The sequence below is a fragment of the Chiloscyllium plagiosum genome, unplaced genomic scaffold (assembly GCF_037043375.1).
Source record: "Chiloscyllium plagiosum isolate Xiang-an unplaced genomic scaffold, Cpla_swu_hap1 HiC_scaffold_35, whole genome shotgun sequence".
NCBI lineage: Eukaryota > Metazoa > Chordata > Chondrichthyes > Orectolobiformes > Hemiscylliidae > Chiloscyllium > Chiloscyllium plagiosum.
Window position 1 is genome coordinate 46,188,747 of NW_028270173.1, and position 17,761 is coordinate 46,206,507.

The 17,761-nt window shown below is 44.6% G+C and overlaps 2 protein-coding genes across 2 annotated transcripts in view; one reads left to right on the top strand and one right to left on the bottom strand.

Annotated features, from left to right (window-relative positions):
• Positions 1-325: 325 nt before the first annotated feature.
• On the bottom strand, positions 326-16,753 carry LOC122541293 (zinc-binding protein A33-like). Its single transcript, XM_043677912.2, has 6 exons — positions 15,702-16,753; positions 8,833-8,928; positions 8,518-8,751; positions 4,273-4,295; positions 3,970-4,190; positions 326-1,358 (listed from the first exon to the last, which is right to left on the bottom strand). Exons 1-6 carry the CDS (start codon positions 16,116-16,118, stop codon positions 817-819), a joined length of 1,533 nt encoding a protein of 510 aa, XP_043533847.2. The 5' UTR covers positions 16,119-16,753; the 3' UTR covers positions 326-816.
• LOC122541299 (zinc-binding protein A33-like) overlaps positions 8,720-17,761 on the top strand; it is a 119,091-nt gene continuing 110,049 nt past the window's right edge. Inside the window, exon 1 of the mRNA XM_043677925.2 lies at positions 8,720-8,784. The gene's annotated coding sequence lies outside the window, so the exon portion shown is untranslated. The remainder of the gene's footprint in view (positions 8,785-17,761) is intronic.

A 17,761-nucleotide genomic window follows, 5' to 3' on the forward strand; every position in this document is an offset into this window, starting at 1 on the left:
GCTATGTTCATGCCCAGGTCATTGCAGAGAGGAAGAAGGCAGTGTCTCCCAGCAGCCTTAAGGTATTTGGACAGAGGTGAGCACTGCAGGGGTTGGAGTGCAATGCTCCCCCTCCAAGCCTTTCTTAATTCATTTCCCTCCCTCTTTCCCTCCCCTTTTGTTATTGTTGTACTGCCTCTGGTGCACATCGTTTGATAATTGTTCTTATAATTACGGGTGATTTGATTGATGGGGCATCCAAAACTAAAACTATAGGAAAGCCACTTAGCAGTTACGTTTTAACATGAAAGTTGCTTTTGCAAATAAGTTTCAACAACAAACTGGGTCTTCATACATGTGTCAAAAAATGTATTGTATATTAGGAAAATATTACATCAGAACTGAACAACACCCACAAGTGATGCATGACTTACAATTGTTCAAACACCACAAAAGAAAGATTCGGATTCCCAAAATCATTCCCCTTTCTGAAGATGCAGGCTGATTCCTTGGGTTAGGTTCCTGAACCTCCTGGCAGGAAAAGCAGAACAGGCAAAACACTTCCCGCCTGATCCAACTGTTCCCACCTGACTCCTGGTTTTCCCACCTAACACCCTGCCAGACTACACTGAGTTTCAATCATGTTTTTAAGGTACCACAAGGTAGAAACACAGATAAACCCATAAATCACCACCAGACATATGTCTGACATACACTGAGGGCTGAGGTCACATTTCATTTTATGTCCTCCCCTCCATCCGCCAATTCTTTCTCTCTCATTGTGTGTGGGGAGAGCAATGAGGGAAAATTACTCAGAGCCACCAGTTTAAGAATCTATTATTTGAAATGACACAGTTGAAGAGGAGCATCATTTTTACCCTCTTCGAAGAATCCTGGACAGAAATAAGGGAAGAGTTTCTCGGTGAATGTGTCAGTGAAGGTGTAGAGAACGGACATGTCATCAGCGTTGTAAAAGGTCACCAGTCCGCCCTCATAGTCCAGGTAAACTCCAATGCTCCTGGGTTTCACACTTGGAGTCAGGGTGACTAGTGAGCTTTCAGTGGCTTCATATTCATCCCCATTTATTAGCCATACTGCCCAGTACCCACTCCTAGGTCCCAGTGTTATCTTTCCCTTCCTATTTGCAGACTCTTTAGTCACACCCACGTCCCACTCAGCCTTCTTCCCCACCTCCACCTCCCAGTAGTGTTCCCCTGATGTGAATCCCTGTGACCCCAGAACACATGGGGCCCTGTCAAATCTCTCCGGGTTGTCAGGAAGCTGTAATTCCCTGTCACTGTGTCTCACACTGGTCAGGTCCTCAGACAGGATGAGATTACGGTGCGCTGTGTTTGGGTCCAGGGTCAGTGAGGCTGGGGCTGCAAAAACAGCAAATACATCACGTTAAGTAATCTACACCAAAATGGTTAGGAAAATATAGTTTAATGTGTGACCGCACTCCAATCTGTACAGTGGTTAGATGTATAACAGACTGGTTACAATTTGTAGTTAGATATATCATACACTTCAATATGTACTGTGGACAGCTATATTACAGACTGGGTGCGGTGCAGTGCATTGTTAGATATATTGCCACTCTGATATGTACAGTGGTCAGCTGTATTACAGGCTGGGTACAGTGCATAGTTAGACAGATTACCACATTCCAATATGAAGGTTTGAGTTTTAAAGAAAGGCTGGATAAGCAGGGACGTTTTTCTCTGGAGTGTAGGAAGTTGAGAGGTGACCATGTAGAAGTTTATAAAATAATACAGGGTATAGACAGAGTTAATGGTAGTTGTCTTTTCCCTCGATAGGGGGTACATTTTTAAGGGGAGAGGAAGGAGGTTTAAAAAAAAAAAAAGACACGAGGGACAATTGTTTTACACAAAAGGTGTTTCATGGGTGGAATGAACCTCCTGAAGTGGTGGATGTGGCTACAGTTACAACATTTAAAAGACATTTGGATAAGTACATGAATAGGAAAGGTTTGAAGGGATATGGGGCAGGAGTGGGTAAGTGGGACTAGTCTAGTTTGGGATTATGGTTGGCATGGATTGGTTGGACTGCAGAGTCTGTTTCCATACCGTATGACTCTGTGTACAGCGGACAGATGTATTACAGACTAGGTCCAGAGTATAGTTAGACACATTGCTGCTCTCCAATAAGTACAGATGGATTACAAACTGGGTAGATGGCAGTGTTTATTGTCCAAACTTGACCATTAATGGTGCAGGGACTGTGCATGTGCAGAAACACTGGCTTTCAGTGGTGCATCACTGTAAGGTGACAGGACAGCAACTGCCTGGAATAAATATGGATGTCAATAAATGAATGACAGTGTTCCATGTGAAACACCACTTCCTCTGAACAGCCTGCGAGGGGAGGGAGAGGTGACAGTTATCCTTGATCTGCAGTTTTTCCACTCAGCATTCAGTCTGTCTGATCAACAAGGTGACCACAGGTAAGGCGGTAATAGACTCACAGAATACTGGATGAAACTCATCTGTGAAGAGAGAAACAGAGTGAATGCTTCAGGTCCAATATGAATTTTTTCAGATGTAGCCACACCTGCAGTAGTTTGCCAACATTTCCTCTGTTAGTGATGGCCTACTTGTGGTCACTTTCTAGATCAGACAGACTGGATGCTGGGTGGCACCTATGCCAACATAATGCCATTACATACCAACCCATTCACCCAGTTACTACCCTATGCTCTTTGACCTCCCATGCCAACACACTGAGCATCAACCATGGCTTACCTCCAGACCCAAGCATAGATAATGAAAGTTGAAGTTCTATTGTTCTAATGTAAATGTTTTACGGACTTCATATACTAAGAAAAATACTCAGTCATAAAAGCACAATTATTATATGCACATTTCAAGAGCAAGATACAGTCTTATGACACGAAATGTTGCATTCAAGTGTATCAAGTGTTGGAATTCACAGTCCCACATCAAAAAAAATCTAAAAGCAATTGCCGCTGTCTACCTCAAGTGAACCCTACCGTAATAACCTGAATTCGCATAGCTTTCCAGCACTCACCCAAGACAGGAAATTAGGAGATTGTGAGGACTGCAGATGCTGGAGATCAGAGTCGAAGAGTGTGGTGCTGGAAAAGCACAGCCTGTCAGGTAGCATCTAAGGTGCAGGAGACTCCATGTTTCCAACGCTCCTGTTGAAGAGCTAATGCTCGAAATGTCAACTCTCCTGCTCACCAGATGCTGCCTGGCCGGTTGTAGTTTTCCAGCATACACTCTTCGACAAGAGAGGAAATTGTCAGGCTTATGTCAACAGAGTGAGATAGAAACTTTCCAGATTTATTTTCACTCATTTGTATATCGGGAGCTTTAAATGCTGAGACTGGTCCCTTTGATGCCATGACAGTTTTTGACAACGATGACAGTCCTTTGACAGGTAGGAATTCTCAATGCACTATTTTGTGACAAGCTTGTCTAGATTTAACAGCTCAAGATGGTACCTGACCTCTCCCAATGTCGTAGCTCACTTCTCACAAAGGATGGCTACTCTACCTCAATCCCAGCAGTTTTTACTCCTTCGAAAAGTGCCCCAGGAGTCCAACATGACACCTTACCCTGTTATCCCAATGTAAGGTGTACACTCGCCCTTACCTGGTCTGAAAAGTGACACTGTGGAGAATTAAAATGTCGAGCAGCCAATGTAAACACATTTGTGGATCTGGAACCGACTCCATTTCTGTCCCCTGCCAACGTGGGAGCTGCCGTGTCCTAGGAAAGGACTCGTGATTTCTGACCACTTCCAATTCTGTTAAACGTCTGGATGTGAATACCATAACAAACGCTGTTCTGATCCCGAACATTGTTGTATCACTTCCCCTCAGGTCCCACCCAAAGTAAGGCCCTTGAGTGAGAGATCCCAGGGGATACTGCCAACAGTGACCTCCTCCACTCAATAACAGAACAGAAACTTTCCAGAGAGTGGACACAAAGCTGTGGGGTTTCTTACCCGGAGAGATGATCTGTTTCATTTGCTTCCACACTGTGTAGAGCAACGGGCCTCGGAATCCTGTGTATTTCCTTCTTGAATATAGAGGCGTCTCTTTTTCTTCTTCTGCTGAGCGTTCACTTCCTTCTCCTTCATCATCCTCAGAATCCTGGCTTTTATGGTTATCTTCTTCAGCTTCACTGCTCTCTGCATCTTCTCTGTCCTCCTTGCTGGACAGATATCTGTTAAAATGGGATTGAATTAATCATTCATTGCTGGATGCAGGCAACAAAACCCAGATGCACACTGAGATTAGACACTCACCTTTCTCCCAATCTCTTTGCTTCCTGCAGGATAAAGAATCAGAATCACGTTAATAGATACATGGTGCTGTTTAGGTTGTACATTATAAAAATAAATAAGCAGTGATTTTAGTAAAAAACAAACGGAACTGATTGGAGCTTTCACTGACACACTACAGTGATACCACATCAGTTACCCCTGCCCTCAACACATCGGATAGGATTTGCTCTGCTGTTTAAGACTTTAAAGTTTGAAAGATCGATACTCATGGTTGGTCACCATCAGACTGAACCCCCAACATACCATTCACTTCAGGAAATTCGGGGAGCGGGGAATAAAAAAAAACTAAAGCAAGACAATCTTTTAGCTTAAATGAAGGATTACAGCAACCAGTTCATCTTTACCATGGTCGTTGAACCCTTTACAATTCATTGTCCATCCTGATTGTCTCCTCAGGAGAACATTACTGCAGGTGCTGGAAATCACAGCGGGTCAGGCAGCATCCGTGGACAGACAGAAAGTTAACATCTCGAGTCTAGATAATGGTTCTTCCCTGAGTGGGTGAAGTGTCATTCTGAGACTCGAAACGTTACCTTTCTGACTGTCCACGGATGCTGCCTGACCTGCTGTGATTGCCAGCATTTTTTGTTTTCGTAGAACAATGAACATTACAGCAGTACAGACCCTTCGGCCCTCGACGGTGCGCCGACCTGTGAAACTAACCTGATGCCCATCGAACCATTACTATCCCTATCTACCCTTAAATGTCATTTAAATTGCCCTTAACGTCAGCGAGTCTACTACTGTTGCAGGCAGGCCATTCCTCACCCCTACAACTCTCCAAATGAAGAAACTACTCCTGATATTGTCCTATTGTCCTACTCAGTACTCTGACCAATAAAGGAAAGCATACCAAACGCCTTCTTCACTATCCTATTTACCTACAACTTTCAAGGAGCTATGAACCTGCACTCCAAGGTCTCTTTGTTCAGCAACACTCCTTAGGATCTTACCATTAAGTGCATAAGTCCTGCTAAGATTTGCTTTCCCAAAATGCTGCACCTCGCATTTATCTGAATTAAACTCCAACTGCCACTTCTCAACCCACTGGCCCATCTGATCAAGATCCTGTTGTACTCGGAGGTAACCCTCTTCGCTGTCCACTACACCTCAAATTTTGGTGTCATCTGCAAACTTACTAACTGTACCTCTTATGCTTATATCCAAATCATTTATATAAATGATGTAAGGTAATAGAGCCAGCACTGATTCTTGTAACACTCCACCGGTCACAGGCCTCCACTCTGAAAAACAACACCCCACCACCGCCCTCTGTCTTCTATTTTTGAGCCAGTTCTGTATCCAAATGGCTCGTTCTCCCTGTATTCCACGAGATCGAACCTTGCTAATCAGACTCCCATGGGGAACCTTGTCGAATGCCTTACTGAAGTCCACATAGATCACATCTACTGCTCTGCCCTCATCAATGCTCTTTGTTACTTCTTCAAAAAACTCAATCAAGTTTGCGAGACATGATTTCCCACGCATAAAACCATGTTGACTATCCCGAATCAGTCCTTGCCTTTCCAAATACATGCACATCCTGTCCCTCAGGATTCCCTCCAATAACTTGCCCACCACCAAGGTCAGGCTCACTGGTCTGTAGTTCCCTGGCTTGTCCTTACCACCCTTCTTAAACATGGCATCACGTTAGCCAACCTCCAGTCTTCTGGCACCTCACCTGTGACTATTGATGATACAAATATCTCAGCAAGAGGCCCAGCAATCACTTCCCTAGCTTCCCACAGAGATCTAGGGTACACCTGATCAGCTCCTGGGGAGTTATCCACTTTTATGCGTTTCAAAACATCCAGCACTCCCTCCTCTGTAATATGGACATTTTGCAAGATGTCACTATCTATTTCCCGACAGTCTATATCTTCCATATGCTTTTCCACAGTAAATGCTGATGCAAAATACTCGTTTAATATCTCTCCCATCTCCTGCGGCTCCACACAAAGCCCGCCTTGCTGATCTTTGGTGGGCCCCTATTCACTCCCTAGTTACCCTTTTGTCCTTAATGTATTTGTAAAAGCCCTTTGGATTCTCCTTAACTCTATTTGGAAAAGCTATCTCAAATCCCCTTTTTGTCCTCCTGATTTCCCTCTTCGGGAGACTCCTACTGCCTTCATATTATTCTCAGGACTCACTCGATCTATCCTGTCTATACCTGACATATACTTCCTTCTTTTTCTTAACCAAACCCTCAATTTCTTTAGTCATCCAGCATTCCCTATATCTACCAGCCTTTCATTTCACCTTGACAGGAATATACTGTCTAGTCACCTCCTAACTTTCTTCTCTGCAATGAAAACAGACTCATTTCCCTCAGCCTTTCCTCGTAAGACCTTCCCTCCATACCAGGCAACATCCTAATGGATCTCCTCTGAACCTCTTTCAAAGCTTCCACATCCTTCCTTTCATGCAATGACCAGAACTGTATGCAATACTCCAGGTGAGCCTTACCAGTGTCTTGTACAGCTGAAACATGACCTCATGGCTCCGAAACTCAATCCCCTTACCAATAAGCACCAACCCACCAAACGCCTCTTTAACAACCCTGTTAAGTGAAGCCTCTCGTGTCTCTAACAGAGGTTAGACCAGTCCAGATCCAGCACCACCCTCCTCCTCCTGTCTGAGCTTGTTCCCACTCTGAACTACCTCACCTTCAACTCCACTCACTTCCACTGCAGTGGAAGGTGTTGCTATGGGTACCGGCCTGGCAAAGGCTGACCTTTTGTGAGATACGTTGAACGTGGATCGTTCAAGCCCTAAATTTCCCTCCCTCACTCATTCCAGACTCGATCAAAGCCTTTTACAACTCGCTCCAAAACATTCCTTGTCAATTTCCAGCATTGTTTCACCCTCACTTGAGTCCATCTCTGACCCTTCCTGAACTATTCAGTCCCCATTTCTGAGGATAAGCTGCTTCATTATAAGCCCATCAACTCCCTCAGTTATATCTGCAGCATGTTGTCACACCCTGCTTCCAAGTTTTTCCCAAGTCTGTGGCTTCTGTCCTGACAGTGCAATCTTTAGGAATTTTGCTTCTGAACAGCTGGAATCATAGAATCCCTATCGTATGGAAACTGGCCATTCGGCCCTTCAAACCCACACCGACCTTCTGTAGGACATCTCACCCAGGCCCACTTCCCCCCATCCCTGTAAACCTGCATTTCCCATGAATAATCTACACACCCCTGGACACTATGGGCAATTTAGCATGAACAATCCACCGAACCCACACATCTTTGGATTCTGAGAAGAAACTGGAGTACTTGGAGGAAAATCCATGCAGACACCGGGGGAATGTGCAAGCTCCACACAGACAGACAGTCGCCTGAAGCTGGAATCGAACCCAGGTCCCTGGTGCTGGGAGGCTGCAGTGCTAACCACTGAGCCATCGTGCTACCACCAAATCTTGTTGTTTTCCTCAACCGAGGTTAGCCCCTCATTCTTCGCCATGGTGGATGATAGGACTCTCCATAATGGCTGATCCATTGTGTGTCTCTCCGCACTCCGCCTTCTCTCTCCCAACTAGCACCATGATAGATTTTCCCTCCTCATCACCCTCCACCTCACCAGCCCGCATATTAAATCGTCATCCTCTGTCTTTCCTGCCACCCTCCAGCATAGTGCCCCCACTAATCAGACCTTCCCCTGCCCTCCCCCTTTCAGTGCTCCAAAAGAGACTTTTCCCTCTAAGACACCCTGGTCCTCAGTCGTCACCAACAACCGCTTTCATCCCAAACACCACCTTTCTTTGCAAATGCAGGAGATGCAACACTTAGCTTCCGCATCCTCCCTTTACACCAACCAATGATTCAAACACTCCCCTCAAGTGAAACAGTGATTGCTTTGTTCCTATTTTACTCTCATACACATTATTTGCGTTTCAGGATGTTGTACTGTGGGAGACCAAACACTCACAGGGTAATGGCTTTGCAGCACACCCCCATTCAGAAAACACGTGTGACCCTGCGCTTCCAAACACTTATTCTCCAACTTGTTGCGACACTAATGTTTCTGAACTAGGTCCTGCTACAGTGCTGTAATGGAGCTCAACGCTAGCTTGAGAAGCAGCACTTCATCTTTTGATTCAGCTCTCTGGACTCAACACTGAGTTCACCAATGTCAGACCATCTCATGAATTTCTGTTTGCAATTACACCAGCAGCTTAGGGTCTTTTTAATATAAAATGATCACCTTGAGAAAAGAGATATTGTCTTGCTGTTTGATGTCTACACAAAGGTTCGATATCCCCTCCTCAAGCGAAGTTAGTTCCTCTTCGATTCTTTTCAGGCTCTTCTCCATTGGTCGCAGATCTTCCTCCTTCTTTTGCCTCAGCTCTTCGATTAAATATTTCTCTTTGTCTTTGAGATATTGATGGATTTTGAAAAACTGTGCAGAGATGTCCTTCTCCAGGCATCCGGTGAGTTGCTACAACAGTGACGGAGATCATTTGAACAGCAGGTAGGTAAAGTATCACGGGATTATAAGGGAAACTGAAGTCATACTCACATGCAGTTCGGAAATCTCTCTCTGCAGTTGTCGCTTTAATTCACTTTTACTTTCCTTTTCATTCTCCATGGAATCCAAAGATGCTTTCAACTGATCCTAAAAGCAGAATCAGATTTGATTGTGACGTGTGTTGTTGGATCACAAACTATGAGGACAAGAGTTCAGGCATTAACCAGAGATCTTCTGTTTAAGTGGTGTATCAAATAATCTACATGGTTTTGCTGTAATCCACCCAGATGGTGTCAGCATTGCAAATACAGATTAAAAACAGGCTGTTGCTGGAAACATAAACAGAGTCCCCTGACTCATCTTTACAACGTCTGCTACCAGACCTGCTGCGTTTCTCCAGCACTTTCTGTGCATATTTCAGACATCCAGCTTTCACAGTATTTCACTTCGATCAAACTGCAAACGGTTTGAAAAAGATTCTAACATACTATCTCCAAATAAAAAGTGGAGCAAACAAATGGGAGGCAGGGTGGCTCAGTGCTTAACCACTACTGCCCCACAGCGCCAGGGACCTGGGAGCGAATCCAGTCTCAATCTGTGTGGAGTTTGCACATTCTCCCTGTGTCTGCGTGGGTTTCCTCAGTTTCCTCCCACCATCCACAATGCAGGTTAGGTGAATTGGCCGTGCTAAATTGCCCGTAGTGTTCAGGGATGGGCAGGTTAGGTGCATTTGTCAGGGGCAAATAGAGTATAATAGGGTAGGGGAATGGATCTGGGTGGGTTACTCTTCAGAGGGGCAGTGGGGACTTGTTGGGCCGAAGGGCCTGTTTCCACACTGTAGAGATTCTATGGGAAAAAAATACATGCAATTGCTACAGTAAACAAAAGCAAACTATCAGGAAGTACTGTGGAAATTGATGTTTTTCAGCTGTGAACAAATCTCCAGACAATCCCTAAATAAGTACTGGCTTTACTTCTCACATACATATATAGATTAAATGTCCGATATGCTGTATAGTTTTTTTTATACATATTCATGTATTTTTTTGCATTCATAGGAAGTTGGACATATTTGCACAGAGTCATACAGCATGGGAACACACCCTTCGGTCCAACCCAATCTCATTGCCAGAGCGCAGTGGGTGCCGGGACATTGAATAAATGTAAGGAGGAGATAGATAGATAGATTTTTAATTAATAATTAATTGAGATGTAACTGAAGCATTCAACAAAATCCTTTATGATAGAAGATCAAATCGCATGGAATTCATGGTGAGTTGGCAATTTGTATACAAAATTAGCTTGGCCATTAAAGGCAGAGGGCAGTCATGAAGGGTGTTCTGACAGGAGGTCCGTGACCTCAAGGGTCAGTGGTAGGGCCTCTGTTATTTGAAATATATAGTTAAGTGACTTCGATGAAAACATAGTGGATTGAGTAGTAAGTTTGCAGACAACACAAAGTTGGTGGAGTTATGAATGATGAGGAAGGATATCAAAGGACGTAGCAGGACAAAGATCAGCTGGAAAGTTGAGCAGGAAACTGCGAATGGAGTTTTATCGAGACAGGTGTGAGGTAATACTTTTTGGGAGGTCAAATGCAGGAGGAAAGTATATAGTAAATGGCCGCAGCCTTAGGAGCGTTGATATGCAGGGGTATCTTGGTGTCCAAGTTCATAGCTTCCTGAAAGTGTCCACACAAGTGGATAAGGTGATAAAGAAGGAATGTGGCATGCTTGCCTTCATTGGTCGGAGCATAGCAAAAGGAAAGTTGGTGAGTCATGTTGCAGATGTCTAAGGTGAGGCTACATTTGCAGCACTGTGCGCAGTTCTACTCGCCACACTGTGGGAAGGATAAGGAGTGGGTGCAGAAGAGGCTGACCAGGATGTTGGAGCAAGTTACTGCAGATGCTGGAACCTGTACTAAAAACAAACACAAATGCTGGACATCACAGCGGGTTAGACAGGCATCCATAGAGACAGAGCAATCTCACATTTCGAGTCTAGATGACTCTTCTTCAGAGCTGAACGTTGTCTGAATTGGTGCTTATTAGCTATAAGGAGTGGCTGGACAAACTTGGATGATTTTCACTTGAGCGTGAGAGGCTGAGGGGTCATAGACCTACATAAGGTTATGAGAGGCACGAATAGGATGGATACATTCGATTACTTACAGTGTGGAAACAGGCCCTTCGGCCCCACAAGTCCACACCGACCCACCCAGACCCATTCCCCTACATTTATTCCTCCACCCAACACTACAGGCAATTTAGCATGACCAATTCACCTAACTTGCACATTTTTGGACTGTGGGAGGAATCCGGAGCACCCAGAGGAAACCCACACAGACACGGGGAGAACGTGCAAACTCCACACTGACAGTCGCCTGAGGCGGGAATTGAACCCGGGTCTCTGGCGCTGTGAGGCAGCAGTGCTAACCACTGTGCCACCGTGCCGCCCATAGTCAGTGTCTCTTTCCCAGGGTGGAAGTGTCAAATACTAGGGGACATGGGGGGAACTTTCAAGGAAATGTGCGATGCTAGTTTTTGTTACTCAGAGGGTCTGGTGCCTGGAATGCACTGCCAGGGAAGGTGGGAGAAGCAGATAAAATAGCAACATTTAACAGGCATTTAAAGAGACATGTGAACAGGCAAAGAATAGAGGGGTACAGACCACATGCAGGTAGACGGGATTTGTAGTCAGCTCAGACAGCGAACTGAAGGGCCTGTTGTGTGTGGAATGTTTTATGTTATAGGGCAAAATAGAGTTGAAAACGAGATGAGATCAGCCACAATTGTATTAAACAGTAGAGCAGGTTCGAGAAGCTGAATTGCCTACTCCTCTGCCTAGTTCTTATGTTCTGAACCCAGTCGAAACTATATCTTAATAGAAGTTATTACTTTAAAACCTACGCTTTTTACATGAGGCCGAGTTTGCATCTGTTGTTTGTTTGGCCAGAGACCCGACACCCTTTGCTGTGTACAGATTGTGTTGTCCCACTAAGACATCGAACCCAGTTTCCCAGCATGCATCAAAAGCAGTCAAGCTGGTAAATTAACGGAGTACTTTTCCAGTCGATTCAAGTGGTTTTGTGCTCAGAGTTTCTCTCAATGTTTTGAGGAATAGCTGTGGGGGGTAAACTTCACAAGCTTTCAGGAGAGATCTTTTTTTAAAAATCGAACAGATGTCTGTAAAAGGAAAGGGCGATCCACTGACAGACCTCTTGTTGTTCCTGAGGCCAAAGGCTGAGTGTTTCCGTGGAATACTGCATGGGTTATAACTAAACTGATACCGTAACATTATTTAAAGATAAAGAATATAATGAAACTAATTCACATAATGTAAAAATTGTAACAGGAGTCTCTATAGTCATTATTACAATTATCTTAGATCCCTACAGGGTGGAAGCAAGCCATTCAGCCCACTGAGTCCACACTAGCCCCCTGAAGAGCATCCCACCCAGATGTCTACCTTATCCTTGTAATGATTTGGAGATGCCGGTGTTGGACTGGGGTGTACAAAGTTAAAAACCACACAAAACCAGGTTATAGTCCAACAGGTTTAATTGAAAGCACTAGCTTTCGGAGTGACGCTCCTTCATCAGGTGGTTGTGGAGGACAAAATTGTAAGACACAGAATTCGTAGCAAAAGTTTACAGTGTGATGTAACTGAAATTATACATTGAAGGTACCCTAATTGTTTAAGTCTCTCATCTGTTAGAATGACCACGATAGTTTCACTTCTTTCATATGTAAATCACAAACCTTTTTTTAAAAAAATTACATTCTCAGGTAAACTTTAACAATTGGTGTCAGCCCAAATAATGTATTGGGTGTTAGCACCTCTGTGTGCTGTTGTCTGTGCCATAATGTTTAGACTGATTCTAATCTAAAAATGAATTAACAGAATCTTACATGGATTCATGCGTTTTTGGGCAAAGCACAATGTAACTCTGCAAGTACAAATTCCCCCCACAAACGTATATGTGTATCCGTGCATGTGAGTTTGTGTGTGTGTCAGTGTGTGTGTGTGTGTGTGTGTGTGTGTGTGGGGGGGGGGGGTGCGGGGGGGTTGAGAGTGTCTGTGAGAGTGGGTGCATATGTGTGTGTGAGTGTAAAGGGGTTAAGTCTGTGGTGAGAGGGTGCGTGTGGGAGTGTGTGAGTGTGAGTGTGTGTGTGAGCATCTGTGTATAATTTCAGTTACATCGCACTGAAAACTTTTGCTATATTTTCTGTGTCTTACAATTATGTCCTCCATAACCACCTGATGAAGGAGCGGCGCTCCGAAAGCTAGTGTTTCCAAATAAACCTGTTGGACTATACCCTGGTGTTATAGTCCGTGCAATCCTGCCTTTCCCATGGCCAATCCACCTAACCTGCACATCCTGGGACACTATGAGCAATTTAGCATGGCCAATTCACTTAACCTGCACATCTTTGGACTGTGGGAGGAAACCAGAGCACCCGGGGTAAATCCATGCAGACACAGGGAGAATGTGCAAACCCCACATAGAGCATTGCCCGAGGCTGGAATTGTGAGGCAGCAGTGCTAACCACTGAGCCACCGTGCCACCCCTAATAGCAATTAGAATGATACTATATATTTATTTCACGTAAACGAGGTAATATTGTAATAAAATAAAAACCTAAAAAAACTGCTGATGCTGTAAATCAGAAACGAAAACAGAAACTGCTGGAAAAGTTCAGCAGGTCTGGCAGCATCTATGGAGAGAAATCAGAGTTAACGTTTTGGTAATAAAGTTGTTCTCTATTGCTTATTGATGAATATTTAGCTCAGTTGGTTGGACAGCTGGTTCGCCAATCAGAGTGACACCAATAACATGGGTTCAATTCTTGTACTGGTTGAGGTCACCTTGAAGATCGAGCCTTCTCAACCTCACCCCTTGCCTGAGGCATGATAACCTTCAGGTCAAACCTCTCTAATAAGGTCATCGCTCTCTAATGAGAGAATCATGCTTCACCGTTGTTGTCATCAAGCAGTGGCCCATTGTAATGAAACTGACTCCAATACAACTAAATAGTATAATCTTGGAGCCAGCAATCTGCACCTTGACAAAAACTCAAGCCAACTTTGAACAGAAACACAGTGATCCTCAGATGAACACTGCATTGGTCAGTGTATTGAGTATAGGAGTTAAGAGGTCATGTTGTGGCTGTAGAGGACATTGGACATTGAATACAGCATGTGTTCAATTCTGTGCTCTGCTCCCTGAACACGGAGACAAACATCAACTGTGCCTGGAGGACCGTTAACTCTTTGGTTTGCCTGAAATTTGTTAGTCTTGCACAGGAAGGGATTGACCTCGAACGAGTGTTGCAGACTGGCACATTCCAAAGTCCAGGGCTATGTGCTCAGTGACACACTTAAACTTGGAGCAGCTGCTGCCAAGGTGCAGAGGGGAAAATCCACGAGGTAAAGCTAATGGACTATAACCTGGTGTTGCATGGTCTAACAGGATTATTCACCAATCTCAATGTAAACAATACAATTGTTATACTGGGATTGAGGCACCTTGCAGTGAAAATACAATACAAACAATATAACTGTTCACTAAGTATCTCAAGAAACTACAGTATTTACATTCCCAAACTCTAACTTAGACCCTTGGTATATCAATGATGTGGATGTGCTAGTGTTGGACTGGGGTGGACAAAGTTAAAAATCACACAACTCTAGGTTATAGTCATAGAGATGTACAGCGTGGATCAAACCCTTCGATCTATCTCGTCCATGCCAACCAGATATCCTAAACTAACCTAGCTCCTTTTGCTAGTACTTGGCCCATATCCCTCCAAACTGTAACTGTACCAGCCTCCACCATTTCCTCTGGCTGCTCATTCCATACATGCATCACCCTCTGCGTGAAAATAATGCCCCTTAGGTCTCTTTTAAATATTTCCCCTCTTACCCTAAACCTATGCCATCTAGTTCTGGGACTCCCCTACCCCAGGGAAAGGACTTTGTCTATTTATCCTATCCATGCCCGTCATCATTTTATAAACCTTTATAAGGTCACCCCGCAGCCTCTGATGCTCCAGGGAAAATTGCCCCAGCCTATTCAGCCTCTCCCTGTAGCTTCAATCCTCCAGTTCTGGTCTCCCCCTGTCAGAAGGACGTTGTGAAACTTGAAAGGGTTCAGGAAAGATTAACAAAGATGTTCCCTGGGTTGGAGGATTTGAGCTACATGGAGCAGCAGAATAGGGTGGGGCTTTTTTTTCCTGAAGCATCAGATGCTGCGGTGTTTAAACTTTATAGATGTTTATAAAATTATGAGTGGCCTGGATAGGGTAAATAGACAAAGTTCTTTCCCTGGGGTGGGGGAGTCCAGAACTAATGGGCATAGGTTTAGGGTGAGTGCGTGTATGGAATGAGCTGCCAGAGGAAGTGGTACAATGACAACATTTAAACGGCACCTGGATGGGTATATGAATAGGAAGAGTTGAGAGAGATATGGGCCTAATGCTGGCAAATGGGATGAGTTTATGTTCGGATATCTGGTCAGCATGGACGAGTTGGGCCGAAGGGTCTGTTTCTGTGTTGTACATCTCTATGACTGTAGCCTGGTGTTGTGTGATTTTTTTAAAAAAAACTTTGTCCACCCCAGTACAACACCAGCACCTCCACATTATATACTGATATACTGAGGGTCTAAGTTAGAGTTTGGGAATGTAAATACTATAGTTCCTTGAGACATTGAGAGAACAGTTGTATTGTTTGTATTGTATTTTGCCTCAATCCCAGTATAACAATTATATTGTTTACATTGGGGTTGAGGTATCTGGCAGTGCAAAGGTTCAAATGAGGAACGCCATATATTTTGAAATGCTTCTTGTTTTGCAATGTACTCATACAGAAGTCATAACTAACGCATATTTTTGCAGCAACAACAAAGGCCCTCTTACCTTGTACTTTCTCACTGCATCAGTGACAGGCAGGAAGCTGTGGCCTGAGTGTGCCGGTGAATCTCGACAAATGACACAGATCAGAGCCTGGTCGTCCTGACAGAACAGCTTCAGCTTCTCATCGTGTTCCAGACAGCGGGAACCCCCTTCCTGCTGCAGCCCCGGGTTCAGCTCCAGCTGCCGGGCTTTCTCACAGAGATTGGCCAACACCCTGTTGCTGGCGTAGCCTCTGCTGGGGCAAACAGCGCGACACTCCGGGCAGGACGCCCCTTTGCGCTGCTTCCCCCAGCACCTCTGGATGCAGGACTTGCAGAAGTTGTGCTCGCAGTCCAGCCGCACCGGCTCCACAAACAGGGACAGGCAGATGGAGCAGGTCAGATCCTCCATCAGGCTGAAGACGGGTTTGCTGAGGGCCATCTCTGTGGTTGCACCTTCAGTCTCGATCCTCCCACTACACGGCCATCAGGGTGGGGTGTGCACAATGTCCCCGTGGACTCTCACAATTCCCTCCCCTTTCGTGGATACAGGAAGGGAGCTGATAGCATGAAGCACTGATGGCTGGGTATTTCCTCTTTTGTGGGAGTTAACTACCAGAGCACAGAGGCACACCTCCCTCTATAGACCGAGCTGAGTAATATTTTCACACTTGGAGACACAAACAATCCTCGTGGCGATAGGAATTGCATTTCTCAGAAAAAGATGCAGACCGAACTGTGGGTCGGTCAGAAAAGACCCCCCCGCGGTTTGGGCAAGGGGGTGAGAATTTCCCTCACATACTCAGAAACACAGCACAAAGATTAGATTTAAATATGAGGGATGAGGTTTAATGTCAGGTTCGTGTCCAGTTTACAATTTCTCTCTCACACACAAGGTCCAGAATTGTATGCCCCTCGAAAACGGAGCAGAGATCGGATATTCATAAAGAAGGGAGTCAAGAAAAGTGAGATGCAGAGATCACAGGCAGAGCAACGAAAAGTGATTGACTGCAGGGGCAGAATTGTAAGGCCGATTAGAACATAGCTGGCCCCTAATTACATCCAATTCACCCCTCTCCACTGTTACACAGAAACCACATTTCTTTTAAAAAAGAACACCAGCACAATACTGAGCTGCGGCTAAAATTCATTGAGATAGTAAAATGAATCTGGGGGAATTTATTGAAATACAAATATGAGATTAACAGCAGCATTAACTAAACACCACAGGGGCTGTCATTGTGTGAATATCAGAAATTCAGCGCTGATATCACAGGGACAGTCACTGTGTGAATATCAGAAACACAGCGCTGATATCACAGGGACAGACACTGTGTGATTATCACAACTACAGCGCTGATATCACAGGGACAGTCACTGTGTGAATATCAGAAACACAGCGCAGATATCACAGGGACAGACACTGTGTGATTATCACAACTACAGCGCTGATATCACAGGGACAGTCACTGTGTGAATATCAGAAATACAGCGCTGATATCACAGGGACAGTCGCTGTGTGAATATCTGAAATACAGCACTGATATCACAGGGAAAGACACTGTGTGAATATCAGAAATACAGCGCTGATATCACAGGGACAGACACTGTGTGATTATCACAACTACAGTGCTGATATCACAGGGACAGTCACTGTGTGAATATCAGAAACACAGCGCTGATATCACAGGGACAGACACTGTGCGAATATCAGAAATACAGCGCTGATATCACAGGGACAGTCACTGTGTGAATATCAGAAATACAGCACTGATATCACAGGGACAGTCACTGTGTGAATATCAGAAATACAGCACTGATATCACAGGGACAGTCGCTGTGTGAATATCTGAAATACAGCGCTGATATCACAGGGAAAGATACAATATCAGAAATACAGCGCTGATATCACAGGGACAGTCGCTGTGTGAATATCTGAAATACAACGCTGATATCACAGGGAAAGACACTGTGTGAATATCAGAAATACAGCGCAGATATCACAGGGATAGACACTGTGTGAATATCAGAAATACAGCGCTGATATCACATGGACAGACACTGTGTGAATATCGGAAATACAGC